Source organism: Alexandromys fortis, unplaced genomic scaffold (genome assembly GCF_014885135.2).
Source record: "Alexandromys fortis isolate MF-2015 unplaced genomic scaffold, M_Fortis_MF-2015_v1.1 scaffold_5, whole genome shotgun sequence".
NCBI classification, from domain to species: Eukaryota; Metazoa; Chordata; class Mammalia; order Rodentia; family Cricetidae; genus Alexandromys; species Alexandromys fortis.
In genome coordinates, this window is record NW_026067924.1 from 10,197,632 (window position 1) to 10,212,289 (window position 14,658).

Consider the following 14,658-nt stretch of genomic DNA (forward strand, 5'->3'; position numbering starts at 1 on the left):
TCTTAACCTCTCATTGTAATTTGCCCTAATAGCTTCCACCAGTTTAGCCAGAGCATCTTTGTTTTCCAAGTTAACCTGTGTGAAGGCATTTATGGTACATACTTTCCTGTGTACCAGCCACTTATCCTGGCTTTTCCCTTGTGGATGTTGTAGGGGAACCCCATCTTCAACACAGGGCAGGTAGGAAGACCAGTAGCTCAATGCGGCCTGCATCAATGGGCAATCACCACCAGCTGAGCCTTCTTGTTCTCTACCAAGGTCTACCAAGGTGGTGACTGTATTGAATCCCCCCCCCCCCAGAAGGACAGGTGGTCTCTGAGTTGATACATCCCCTTTGCCACAGCTTTCATCTCAGCATGAGCCATCAGCCTTGCTTCTCCTGCTTTGTCTGTGGCCTGTAGCTGTGGACAAACTTAACAGCTAAGTAACGATTTGCCAGTTCAAGGCCTGGGTGAACTGGTTAATGGCAGGAGATACTTTGAGCAGCTTAGAGAGGATGGCCCTTTGCCATTGCAGCCTCATGTAGTGGGGCCATTTGATGAAGCCTTTGAGATCTCTTTTGGGCCGGATGCCCCGCCCAGTACCAAAGTTCTTAGACTTTTTCTCAAACTAAAGATTCACCACTTTTTAGACCTCCTGTTTCTTCGTGACAGCAGGGGCTGGGACCACCTTCTTCCCCTTGGCCTTCTTTCCTTTGGGCATCTTGCTCAGCTGGAGGAGAGAGTCATCTGGCCTTTTTATATTACATTTCCCAACTAAAAGTTAATTCAGGACCACCACCTTTGGTTGTCTGGGTCACTTTAATGGTTCTTTCATCTTTTATTTATGTTTGTTGATGACGTAGGCAGCATTGTGCTGGAAATAAAGATAGGGAATTGTAATAAGGAAGTGAGAAGATGTTTAAGTACTAGAAGATAGATTTGCTTGGCTATTGACTTTAGAGACTCTGGTTTATCCCTTGGTCCAGATGCCTCAAAGAATAGGAAGCTATGGTTTTTTTTTTGTTTTTGTTTTTGTTTTTGCATTTTCTCCCCTGGAGTACTTAACTCCAAGTTACTGTGATTGTACAAAGAAAAAGTAGCCAACTGTGAGTGAGAACTGTTCCTGGAAAGTGGTTTTGCCTTAGTTTTGGTCAAGGATCTTGACTGAAGGCCCTGGCTGAGTCACCATTCCAGAGAATACCTCGCACCTGCAGGAACACAGATTGGGGCTGCCCTGAAGTGAACCACAGCAGCAGCAGGGCCATTCCTAGAATTTCGTTTACAGATATAGTTCTTCTGAACTGTAAAAAGCCCGTTGTATTCATAGCATTGTAATTGTTGTCTAATAATTTTTGGAGATTATTTAGGTAGGTAAATAATATAACAGCAAGAAGAATATAACAGCAAGAAGCTCTCTTCCCTGTTCCTTGTCTTTCTGGGGAGGGGAAAGGGGAAGTGTCCTCAGAGACACTCACTCCCCATTGGAAGGAGGCTCTTCCTGGATACAGGAAACATTCCCACAGGCCACCACAGGCAGGAGCTTTTTGAAGGAACAAGGAGCCCTTCAGATAGATAATATGATATTAAAATGTTCTTAAGTTGTGAAAGATTCATAAATCATTTTCTAATAGTTTCTATATTTTATATAGTTATTTATAATATCAGTTTGGGTGGCCTTTTGTGTGCATAAAATATTAAAGAAAATATTTGACCCTTTTCTTTGGGGGATATTGGATGTAGAACCCAGAGCCTTGCCCATTCAGGAGAACAACTCACTGCTGGGCTGTACTCTAAGTCTCTGTTCAACTCTTCAGTGTAAATGGAATAATCAACAATTAGTGGAATTGGATTATGTTTTTCTGTGTGTTAGGAAATAAACAGCCAAGAGAATCCGAGCATTGGGTATTGATGTTAAAGGGCAGAAGCCTTTCACTACACTTATGTATGATCAGGGTTATCTTCTGCATTCTCCGCGCTGTCAATGTAAACTGCTGATGACTTGTTTGAATTTTAGGAACAGCGACTTTTGATAGTCCTGAGCAATTGCTGCTATTTAGAACGTCACACCTTCCTAAACATAGCAGAGCATTTTGAAAAGCACAACTTCCAGGGAATAGAAAAAATAACACAGGTAAGTGCTTTGGTATTCAGTAGTCAAGTCCACTGCTTTTCCACACTATTTTCTCAGCACCTCCTGGGCTCCCCTTCGCTATGGTTCCTCAGGCCCCCATGTCCATTCTTCTTACCAGACCCATCCATCAGAGGAATGGTTTCCTTTCTTGCCTTGAATTGTTAATGTAACACTGCTTTTCTCTGGAGCAAAGCTTTCTCATGGTTGAAGTGGTTTGCTTAATCCTGTCAAAGTTGTTCAAAAGTCAGGCAAGACAATTAGGAGAGAGAAACAGCAAGCCTAAATCTTTCAGAGTCTTTCCATTTGACTCCTGTTGGGGTTAAGCCTTTAGGTACTGCTGACATCAACCCTGGTCCTGACTGCACAGAGACCTCTTCCTGCTAATCTAGCCTGTCCCTCCCCTCTTCATCTCCCTGGGAGTCAAGCCCTGCCTTTGCACACAGTACACATCCTGCTCCCTAGCCTCTGGCCTCTTCCTTCCTGGCTTAACCAGAACTCTTATATGCTTTGTGCTCCGCCTGCTGGATGTAGGCAAAGTGTGCAGTTCAGTGGAGCCGGTTTCGTGATTTAGAATGTTCACTCTCTTGTTTATAGTTTTTCAAATAAGCAGAAAAGGAAAAAATGAAGTACCTTGTTAACAAGATTGCTAGTTCCTGAGCAAAGTTTATCAGATTTCTAGGTAAAACTGAGCCAACTGTCTAATGCCAGGACACTTTTCTCAGCGAAGAAAACAAGAAAGATAACCATCTTATTAATCATGTCATCAGCGTTGACTCTCGGTGGACGATCTACTTTTTACAAATGATGCTTCCAGTTCATAAACTAGCTTGGGTTTTTTTTTTTTTTTTTTTTAAAGAATGAAAATGTCAGAGTGGGTGGCTCTGTCTTGTTTTCCTGCCTTTTCGTAAAGATTAATCATCCTGCTGATAAGTGCTGTGACTTAGGCTTGGGGGCCAAATGTCTAGTTTAGTTCCAGAAATTTTTTATGTTCATAATTGCAAGATCTGTGGAAAGTAGGCACTCTATCTTTATTCAATATGCAGAACTTTATCATTAAAGTGTGAGAAGTGATCAAGAGTTGCATAGGTTAGAAGCAGAGTTTGATTCTCTGTTTTTGTGAAGTAATAAGCAGAAATTATGTTGCCTCTGTTTACACTATTAAGAAGCAGAGCAAAACTGACATAAAGCATGGTTTTCGGTATCTTTTCCTGTCTTTGTCTAAATCACAGAAGAAGATAATATGAGAACTTGGGAACAGCTTAGAATAAGCAACAGGCTTTTTATCCACTTTAGCATTCTATTTTTAAAAATTATTTCTTGAATGTCTTGAAATTATTCAGTTGTGGCTGAAATGAATAAAGTGGTTTGGGCCACAGCGCACCTGCCTACAGTGCTGTGTGCCGAAGCTCTTATTCCCATGCAGTCAAACGAGTAAAACCCACTTGCTCTGAAGGAAGAAAGCTCCCTCGCAGCCCTGATTTTTCACAGTTCCTTTTCCAATGACATAACTCTAGATGTCTGCCAAGAAAATCATAGGGCAGGCAGGTCACGATGGACAGCTGTCTCTCCTGTTTCTGTGTTTACTCCAGCTGCTATGCTCTTTTGGAGGCGCCTCCCTCCCTCCCTCCCTCCCTCCCTCCCTCCCTCCCTTCCTCCCTCCCTCCCTCCCTCTCTCTCTCTCTCTGTCACTGGGTGCCAGGCCTCTCTCCGTTCCTCCTATGAGATGTGCTGCCTGGCTGGCAGGGCAGGGAAGCTCTCCCACCCCTTCCTCCTCTCTCTTCCTCTTTCCTGCTGCCTTTCCTTTTCCCTTCCCATTTTCTTCCTTATTGGTACTCTGCCAGTAGAAGCCTAAAAACAACCATTTCTAAAATTCCTTTCATATTGTTTCTCGATTAATAATTATTTAATTATCTTGTTTCTTTTTAAAAATGTATTATGTTGCACATGTCATGGCATTCATGTGGAGGTCTCCTTCCACTGTATGGATCCCAGGGATTGAATTCCGGTCATCAGGCTTGGCAGCCAGCACCTTTTACCAACTATGTCATCTCTCTGGCCCTTCATTTTGTTTTTACCTTCAAAATAGAGTTGATTTAATATAAAAATAGCATATGCATTGCCATGTTTTTTAGGACTATTAAAATTTAATGATCAATTACATTTATGGGTAGGATGATTTTCACAGATACGATTGTATTTTAGGTCATTTTTCATATGTATGTGTTCATGTGTACAGGGTTGGGGGGAGGCTGTCTTTGTAGGCCAGAGGCCAACATCAGGGGTCTGCCTCTATTTTCTTCCTTATCTTTTGAGGCAGGCTTTCTCATTGAACCTAGACCTCACCAATTTGGCAAGGCTAGTTGGCCATGATGTCCTGGGTTATAGGTACACACCATTGTAGCTGAGAGTCAAGCATAGTTCCTCATGATTATACACAGAACACCAGCCAACCTAGCCATCTCCCTAGCCCCTCAATATGTAATTTTATTTAATGTAGAATCTCTGAGAAATAAGTGAGGATGATGTTTTAGTTCTGTGATTTTCATGGGGGCATAAGTGCAGAGCGTGTGAACTTCACTGGAATCTAGCAGGGACTTGAAAATTAGTCTTCGATTCCATGTCCTGAGCGCTTCCAGCCCCATATTATATACTAAGGCCGAGAATGGAACTGGTCTTATGATAGACCCCCAAGGAAATGAAAATAGGACACAAAGCTAATTGACTAATGTGACAATTTAACCTTGAGTGACACTGAGTGGTGGTCCATTAGATAAGAATATCAAAGTCCTCTTACCCTGTAAGGCTGCACCTTACAGCCTCCCTTGAGGAACACTCAGGCCTCTACCTTTTGGTCGCAGACAACGAGGGCTCTGTGTCTTCTCACCCATCTTTTTCTGTTTGTGAAAAGCCTAGCAAAATTTTTGAGGAGAAATAAAAGTAAGAATCATCTTTAATGTACTAAACAAAGTGTTTATTGTTATTCATAAGACAGAGTACTTCCAACGTGTCCAGTTGCCCCCCAACAGTAAACTTAACCCTTTCCTAATCACCTTCCCATACCTAGCAGATCCATATCACATCACTACCCCACCCCCAGTCAGCTCCCCTCACTGACTTCACATGGGACCCCAAGATTTGCAGGCTCCTGGTAATAGCCTGGTTGCTTTGGGGGCGATAGCTGCATTATGTTTTAATCATCATTTCCCAGCATAGTTCTTAATTTTCATTCGTAAAAATATCCATTAATGTGTTTTAATTTGCATGCCTTTTCTTTTTAGAAATGAATACTTTTCCATTTTTAATAACTATATGATAGAAGAGACAGCTGGGAAGTATCTAGAGACCAAGGGAGACAGAGAGCTTTGTTCTGAGGACAGAGACTAGGTGTGACACAGATCAAATTCCTCAGGAGTGTTTGAGAACATGAGAGCTACATGGCTGATAAGCCTAACATGTTACTTTATTGTGGCTGCTATACTGATGTAATTCTAGGGACTTTTTTTTTTTTTTTTTTTTTTTTTTTTTGCATCTGTTGCATGCTGCCTAGCTTGAATCGGTGTTAAGAAAAACATCTGATTTAGCATTTGTATAGTTACAGAGTCTCCCTGACTGGAGAATGCAGACATTGATCAAGTCTGGTATTAAATGTTCCTAACTTCAGAAACTCCACTCAGGAGGGTGAAGTGGGGGACAGTTTGTTTTCATCACAAATCCAGAGAAGAGCCTTTATATCCAGCCACCAATTTAAAGTATTTTCTATTTCTTGAGCCATATGTGCTATTATTACATAGTTTATTAGTTCATTATTTTTACATTAGTTCATTATTTTTAGTTTAATTGAGTATACTTGTTAGATATTTTCAATTTGTGTCCATTTGAATGTATTGATGGAAATGAATGCAGCTTTTTTTTCCTTCCTGTTGTATTATCTGTGTCTATGCTTGATTTAGCTTTCCCATTTCTTTATCAGAGTACCTTAAGTTTTGTTAAGAAACTATTTTTGTACAAGTTACTTGTAATTAATTCACCTTAGAGTTTAAGGTTCTATAGACAAGTAAGTTGAACAAATGTGTTCCCTCTTACCAAACACTGAGCAAATGTTTGATGCTCTTGAGCTGCCTCACATCCTTCCCTTTGTGGGAAAGGCAAAAAGATACAAACATGAGTAAATCCACAGTGGGGCTGCGGATGTGGCTCAGCAGGGAAGTAGGCTTGCTTGCCTACTGGTTCCATCCATGGTACCATGAAAAGAAGGAGGGAAGGAGGGACAGGAGGAGGGAGTGGACGTGAAAGGAGAGGAGAAAAGAAAGCTATCCATTAGTCAAGTCACGAGCCTACCATTGACAGCGTGCTTCCCAGTGCAGCCCTACCATTGACAGCGTGCTTCCCAGTGCAGCCTTTCGAAAAGCTTTTAGAAAAGGAGATGAAAGGTTCAGGCCCAGGTCGTGGTTTCAGAGGTCAGAGAGACTGGATTGCCTCCTGTGTCTTCAGAAAGCCATGAAGGGATAGGAACAAGAGAGTGCCATGGCTACTTCTCCAGGGTCGAGTGTGAGGGTCTCAGGTTAGAAACTTCCATCTGAGCAAGTGAAAGCACCTCTCTGACCATCTCCATCACACTTGTGTACTCTGACCATGACTTTTGCTTCCTTATCACCCTGGTACTGTTTCCTTTGGTGATGAGATCTGCCCACAGCTTTGTCCACCATTAATGCCAGTGATGCCCAAATGCTTGAACCTTGTACCTCCTCCCTAGACTTGATTGCCATTTCCTGCCACACACTCTTCACTAGACATTTCCAGTGGAATTTCAGAGCATCCCCAAGCCAAAGTCACCTTCCTTTTTCTTTCAATGTCTTTCCTGTTGTAGACAGTCACCATTGGGTCCGCCAGCTAGAACCTGTGAATTGTACCCTTTTCCTTATTAAATTATGTAGCTGTTTTAAATGGCAAATGCTAATTATGTATACTGTAGAGTACAGTGGTAATGTTTTGTTCTCTGTATACATAATAGATTCCGTTTAATTAGCATCTCCATGCACTCATTAACCATATTTTGTGTTGAGAACATTAAAATGTATTATCTGAGTAATTTTAAAGCTAAAATGCTTATTGGTAGGTACCCCCCCTCCCTCCATGCAGTAGTCCCTGAACCAGATTCTTTCAGACTCTACTCTGGAACTTGGTGCCTTTGATCCAGTTTCTTCTTCTCTCATACCCCCGCCCCATGGTTTCTGGACTGTCTGCTTTGGGTCTATGAAACTGAACTAGAAAGATAGCTGTTGGTGAGTCCACACAGTGTTTGTCTTCTCCTGTGCCTGGCTTATCTCACTAAATACAGAGTCCTCTGTTTTCATTCTTATCATTGCAAATGACAGGCTTTTATTCTTTAAGACTGTGTGGTATTCTGTTATGTATACTTACTACCTTTTCTTATTCATTTGTTTTTGTGGTTGGTGTTTGTTTTTTCTTGAAACAAGGTCCCTGTGTAGTTGGGATGACCTTCTGATCTTCCTCTTTCCAGTGTTGGGATTAGAACAGACATAAAAACAACCAGTTTTATGCAGTGCTGGGGACTGAACCCAGTGCATGTGGGGTAAGCATCCCACCAGCTGAGTCACATCCTCAACTCACACGCATTTATTCTTCTGCTGATGGGAGTTCTTTGCCGGCGTTCCCCATGACAGTCTATGCTGCGTACTTGTCCCTAAGCCCCAGCTCTTCTGGACCATCTTCTGCTCCCTTAGCAGCTGTTCCTGTCTGGAGTCTGGCCTTTCTCCTCCTCTGACTCAGGTGTTTCAAGAACCTGCTCTGCAGATGTATTTTTTTTTCTCACCTTTTTGTTTTCTTTCTGATATCCAGCTCATCTTTCACAGAGTATCCAGAAACCAATCTACTGCACAGTTCTTCCTCCGTCCCATATTCTTGAACATCTCCTTGCCTGAAGAATGAAACCTAAATGGCCCTAGCTGATGTTGGTGGAGGCTTTCATCCGTCTCCCTAACTTTAGGGGGCTGTCATTCAACTCATTTGATCTATCTGTCTTTCTCGTTCATTTGTTCTTTCAGCCACTCACTCAGCACCGGCTTCCTGTGCTCTGTTGAAAGAACATTTGCCTGTGGCTTTCCCTGTCTGTATAGAATAGCTTTTCTTTAACCAATGTCAGCTTGACAAAGTCTTGTTGCCCTCTGAACCGCTGGCCTTTTCATCATATTTCATATTTCCTTCCCATCAGTGGCTGGTATTTAACCGTACATTCTTATTAGCTCATCAACCACAAAACTTCCTCACTTCATTCTCCACGGTGCTTCAGTTTGTCAGCGTTCATTGATCCTCATCATTAATTCTCAGTACTAAAATTAGGGGTATTTCTTCTGCTCTCTCATTCATCCTATCTTCACGTGTGTCTGATTTCACCGAAATGTCCTGTTCGTTGGAATTATATTTCAGTTAATTCTCATCTCTAGAAACCCGGTTTTTCTGGGGATAGTAAGGAAGGAGAAACAGCTAACTTAACTGTGGAATGATTTCGAACACTAGTGGTGAAGATACTGGAGTGCAGTTGTTCATCTCATCCTCCCATCCTTCTGATGGGGCGAGGGCTAAACGGGTCAGTGACGGTGTGTGATTATGCCATTGAGGGAGAGACTGGAGCACAGGAGTGAAGCCTAATCCTCAGGTGTCCGGTGGGTTATAAGCAGTCACAGGGAATGAACGCACCATTTGAGGTGTAGCTGTATTGAGCACCCAGGTTTAGTGAGTCGCTGAGACCCCCCCTGCAAGGGAAAGCAACCTACTGGCCAGCTCTTAGGCTGTCATTGACCTGCATCCTGCTTCATCCAGTTTGCTTTTTTCTGTTAGTAGCGACCCCTCTTATTATCAGCTGGTTTCTTGTTACAAATTGATTTATATTTTTGATTTTTTGAGACAGGGTTTCTTTGTGTAACAGCCTTCGCTGTCCTGGAACTCGCTTAGTAGATCAGACTGGCCTCCAACTCACAGAGATACACCTGCCTTTGCCTCCTGAGTGCTGGGATTAAAGGCATGTGCCACCATGCCTGGCTCTTCCAAATTAAGTTTTGAAGATTTATCTTACTAATGTGTGTTGACGGGGTTTCTTTCCTGCCCAGTTCCCGCAATTGTTAAGTCCTAAAGAAATCACACAGAGGTCTACATTAGTCATAAAACTGATGGGCCCATTAGCTCAGCTTCCTATTAACTCTTTATAACGTATATTAACCCGTATTTCTTATCTGTGTTAGTCATATGGCTCAGTACCTTTTTCAGCGAGGCAGTCACATTTTGCTTCTTCTGTGGCTGGGCCAGGACTGCAGAGAGAGCTTTCCTCTTCCCAGAATTCAACTGTTCTCATTGACCTATCTCTACTTCCTGTCTGGTTGTCCCGCTTATACTTCCTGCCTGGCTACTCACCTATCAGCGTTTATTTAAAATATAATTGACAGAATACAGACAATTGTCCCGCACCAAGGGTGTGTGTGTGTGTGTGTGTGTGTGTGTGTGTGTGCATGTTGCGTGCACACATGTGGGTGCGTGCATGCATATACCAGGTATGTTTAGGTGCCCACAGAGGCCAGAAGAGGGCATTAGCTCTCTTGGGGTTGGACTTACAGATTGTTGTAAGCCAGCCAATGAAAGTCCTGGGAATTGAACTCTGGTCCTCTACAAAAGTAGCAAGTGCAAAGCTTTTTAAAATAGTAGCCTCGAATGACTTTTGAGTTTGTCTGCTTTCTCAACATTACCAGACTTCCTGGAATGAAACTGTGACACCCTCTCTCTAGCCTGCTAGTGTAGGTGTTCTGTTCTCAGCCATTTGTTTTCCATTGTTTACGGGTATGTGTACAGGAGAGTGTGCATGCATGTTCACATGTGTGCAGCTTCCTTTGTGTGTGTGCAGGTATGCATGGTCTGTATGCACTTGCATGTAGAGGTCAGGGGTCATCCTCATATGTCATTCCTTATGAATGTCCATGTTGGTTTTTTGAGGCAGTCTCTTACCAAGAACTGTTGCTCACTGATCAGGCTAGGCTGCCTGGCTGGTAATCTCAGGTGTCTGCCTGTCTCTGCCTCCTCAGTGTGGAGATCACAAGTTTGTGTCACCACAACTGTCTATTGTGGCCTGGCTCTTTTACACAAGTGGTTTTCTAAGTGGATACATGGCAATCTCTTTACCCACTCGGTGGTCTCCCAGCCTCATCTTCATTTGCAGATTGGCCTTGCTGGGAACTTTCCTCTTTCTTCCTTTTCTTTCATCCCTTGCTCCCCTTCCTCCTTTCCCACTTCTTCTCCCATCCCCTAGGGTTTTTTGTTTGTTTGTGTTGTTTGTTTTTTACAGTACCAGGTATTCAACCCAGGACCTTGTACACATAGTAGGCAAATGTTCTACCATTGAACTACATCTCACTTTTTTTTTCAACAAACCTACATACTATGTTTGGCATTAATGGTTTTCTTTAATAACTGGATTGGTTCCCTTACACTTTAAATTTCTATTATAATAGCTGCTTGAAGGAGTTCAAACATTAATTCTAAGCTTTTCTTCCTTTCAAGTGCTCTCTTTAAATATCTGTAGCTCAAAGTTATTTACTTACTGCCTAGTCTCCACATAGGTTTAGATAAGGCTGCATTTTCCTTGCCGATCTCCTTTTGCTTAAGAATTTCTTGTTGAGGACTTGGAGGGGTCATTGCTAACAATCACCAAATCCTCGCACATGCTAAGCAAGGCTCTACCTCTGAACTGTATTCCGTACCCTCTTTTAAGAATACTTTAAAGAATCTTTGGAGATGGACAGATAGTTCTGCAGTCAAGACCACTTGCTGTTCTTACAGAGAACACTGGCGTGGTTCCCAGCACCCACATGGCAGCTCACAACCACCCATAGCTCCAGGGGATCTGATGTCGTCTTCTGGGCCTCCTCAGGCACATTATACAAGTGGTGCACATACATATAGGCAGGTAAAGCACATAAAGAAAACCTTTTTGAAAAGAATACTTATGTAGAACTCATATTTCACTTTTCTAGGATGCTTCTAGTCTGCTAGGTTTATGTTTGTAGATATTAGGCATGGAGGACTTTGGGAAGGGACCTGGATTTTGTTTTCTACCACTGTTTTCCTCGACAGTTCATCTTTCCCGGACTGATTTGTTTGACTTCAGTTTAGTACATCTTCTCACAAATGCATAAGATACGTTCTCTGTATCTTTTCATGACCAAATGTATGTCTTGTGGACTTAGTTAAGGGATTGACATGGTTCCGAGGTTGGGTTCTTTTACTGCTGGAGATACTTGCAGTGACCTCTCGGGTTTGAGAATGGCATTTCAGAACTCACACTGATCCTTGATTCTCTGTACGTATCGTTACTTTCTTCTAAAAATATGTGAGAGTCTCACCCCTTGTATTCACTTAAAAACTGGGAACTCTAATTGCGTGCGCCTAGATATGTACAGTGTCTTCAGCAATCTACTATAGCTCAAACTCCGGCTCAAAATCCAGGAAAATATCTTCTTTTGCTTGTTGGATTGTTGACTCTTCTTTTGTTGACCATATATCTCCCCATTGAATTTCTGTGGGTTTGTGCTATACAGCCTCCTGGGGCCATCTTCCTTGTTTCTAACTTCAATTTTAGATTTCTGTATATGTTACTTTGTGCTTTGAAGGACAACTTGCCTTTCACTTCAGTCTCTTTGAAAACTACATGTGCTGTCTCCATAAAAGCCTGTTCTCTGGTCTACTGTGCCCCCTCTGAAGGACGGTCGTTGTGCTCTGTCCCTGCTGCTGCTCACATCGCTGTTTGGTAGGTGCTGTGGTTGCCGTTAGGCGCACTCCTTAGATGTGCGGTCCACTTTCTCGTCAGTTTGTTCAGGTCCAGTGTTGAAGAAGCCTGTGTGTCCCTCGGGTAAGTGGTGTGAAAGAAGATTGCCATGTTCCGCTACGGAGTGCCCCTAGCCAGCACACCTTTGCTGTCAAATGATATCTTAGTCATTTGAGTGCCATTGAAACCAAGCCCACTCCTGTAAGGCTGATGGTAGCCTCTCTGTCTGTTTTGCCCATCCTGCCAGCAGGAGCTACAGGTGGTCTGTGCTGAACTGTACCTGGATCTGGGCCTCTGTAGTACTCAAACCAGGACTCTCTAGTAACATCTTTGTTTTATTGTTTAAACTGCGAGGGAACAAGACCTGTACTTTGTGTCTCCGTGGAATAACAGTAGTATAAGTTCAGTCTTCTCAGCGCTGAGGCACATCTCAGTCATGCAGACATGTGATTTGAGGAGGCCATGGGAGCCGTAGCTCTGCCAGTTCCCTCACCATCCCAGAGACAGAGCCCAGCTCTCACCCTCAGTTCTTACCTGGTCACATACCCAGAGAAGACCATATCCATATGGCTAAGTCCGAATTCCCACAACTCTCAGGCAGGTTATTAGAGCAGGATGCCTTCCAGTGACACCGCTGATGTGGCACACTGCAGTTGGTGCCCTTTGTATTGTAGGTTAGTGGCTGCTTAGTATTTATGCTGCCAGTTTGCTCTGCCTACAGAGTGGACGTTTAAAGTATTCCACACATAATCTGTACTCCATAGTTGGAAACGCTTTCTTACTGTGTAAAATAGCCATGCTAATAGTTCTCCTTATTACTGAGGTAGGTAAGCTAGAAACCTGAACTTTATAGAAAAGTTCTTTTTAAAGTGTATTGAATATTTACTCGCATTATTTTTCCTTAGCTCCTCAATTGGCATCTTATACTCTTTCTCTTGTGTTGTAGGTTAGCATGGCATCACTGAAAGAACTAGACCAACGACTCTTTGAAAATTACATTGAGCTAAAAGCAGATCCTATTGTTGGATCCCTGGAACCCGGGATATATGCAGGCTATTTTGACTGGAAAGACTGCCTGCCTCCCACAGGTAAGTCTACAAGCATTCTCAGTTTCTCCAAATACTATCTAGGGTGCTAGATATAGATAGGCTTCTCAGCCAAGATGTGGTTAAACAGTTTTCCTTTATATTCATTCTTTCCTGTTCTTACCAAAGATAGGGCATTTGTTATATTTACCTATTGGTTTAAATTATGTTTGATAGTGGAATTCAGTGTACTTTCCCTCGTGAATACTCAGTAGCTTATTCTTTGTCTCCAGAGAATCATTAATTATACCTTTGGATTATGGATGACTTGAAGATGTAGAATGTCTTCCTACAATACTCCCTTTCCACATAGATACTAGAAGGACTGACAGTTTTATTCTGTGATCTTGTGAGTGTTGGCAAAAAAAAATAAAGATATTTAGTCCTGTGAAATATCTAATTGTTGATGCTGAAAGTGTAGAAGGAAAGCGTGCAGGAATAAGATTATTCCAGTAATTCAGGGAGGAAAAGAGCAGCACACAGGCTGGCTGGGTGGAGTACCAGTGGGAAGTTCGTGGGATAGCTGAAAGCAGCTTCTGTCGCGTTAGATCTTTTAAAAATAGCTGTTGCTTTTTGAATCAAATAAATATTTTAAATTTCTCTGTGTGTGTCTATACATGTGCCGTGATATGAGCCATCCTATAATTTTTCTGACTAAACAAATAGTTGTTTCTTTTTCTACATTGCTATGGACTAAATGAGCTCCTGTTTCTGTGGGAGTGGCCATGCTGATATTAACCTTCGGTTCCTCATGGGTCCTTAGATGCAGGTCCCCCACTGGTTGTTGGTTAAGGCTTCTCTGTAGATACATGTGTATCCCGGACAGGGTGTTTTCATACATGAGTGTCCCATATGTGGTGTTTTCATACATGAGTGTCCCGGACGTGGTGTTTTCATACATGAGTGTCCCGGACGTGGTGTTTTCATACATGTGTATCCTGGATGTGGTGTTTTCATACATGTGTATCCTGGACGTGGTGTTTCATACATGTGTGTCCGTGTTTTCATACATGTGTATCCTGGACGTGGTGTTTTCATACATGTGTGTCCGTGTTTTCATACATGTGTATCCTGGACTTGCGCCATATTGCCCGCTCCCCAGTTACTCTCTCAGCATCATCTCATCTCTCCTGCTGACTGCCTATCTCACTCCAAGTCACTCCTCCCTTCTGTTTTCACACCCCTTGTGTTAAATCTCGACCCGCATGTGAGAGAAAAACATGCAGCATCTGTCTTTCTTACGCGGCTTGTTTTGTGGTAACCTCTACTTCCATCTGTTTGCCTGCAGGTAACATAATTTCTTCTTTATGAGCAAGTAAAACTCTGCTTTCTTTTCCTTTCCTTTTTTAAATTGAAAATAGAGTCTGCTCTCATACAATACATCCCAGCCACAGTTTCCACTCGCTCCACTCTTCCCAGCTCCCTCCACATTCCCCTCCTTGATCCAGTCCCCTCGGGCTCTCTTCAGAAAAGAGCAGGTCACCAGTAGAAAACAACCAAATATGACAAAACAAAAGGCAGAAGACAAGGTGAAAGCCTTCAAACCACAGCTGTATAAGTCTACCCAACAAGAGGGAAAGAGTCCTGGGAGTAGGCAGAAGAGTCAGAGACCCACCCACTTCCATTGTTAGG

The 14,658-nt window shown here is 42.7% G+C and overlaps 1 protein-coding gene across 1 annotated transcript in view; it reads left to right on the plus strand.

Moving 5' to 3' along the window:
* Exoc2 (exocyst complex component 2) overlaps positions 1 to 14,658 on the plus strand; it is a 153,571-nt gene that overhangs the window by 105,375 nt on the left and 33,538 nt on the right. Inside the window, exons 22-23 of the mRNA XM_050142277.1 lie at positions 1,996 to 2,112; positions 12,888 to 13,029. Coding sequence (XP_049998234.1) covers positions 1,996 to 2,112; positions 12,888 to 13,029 — 259 coding nt within the window. The remainder of the gene's footprint in view (positions 1 to 1,995; positions 2,113 to 12,887; positions 13,030 to 14,658) is intronic.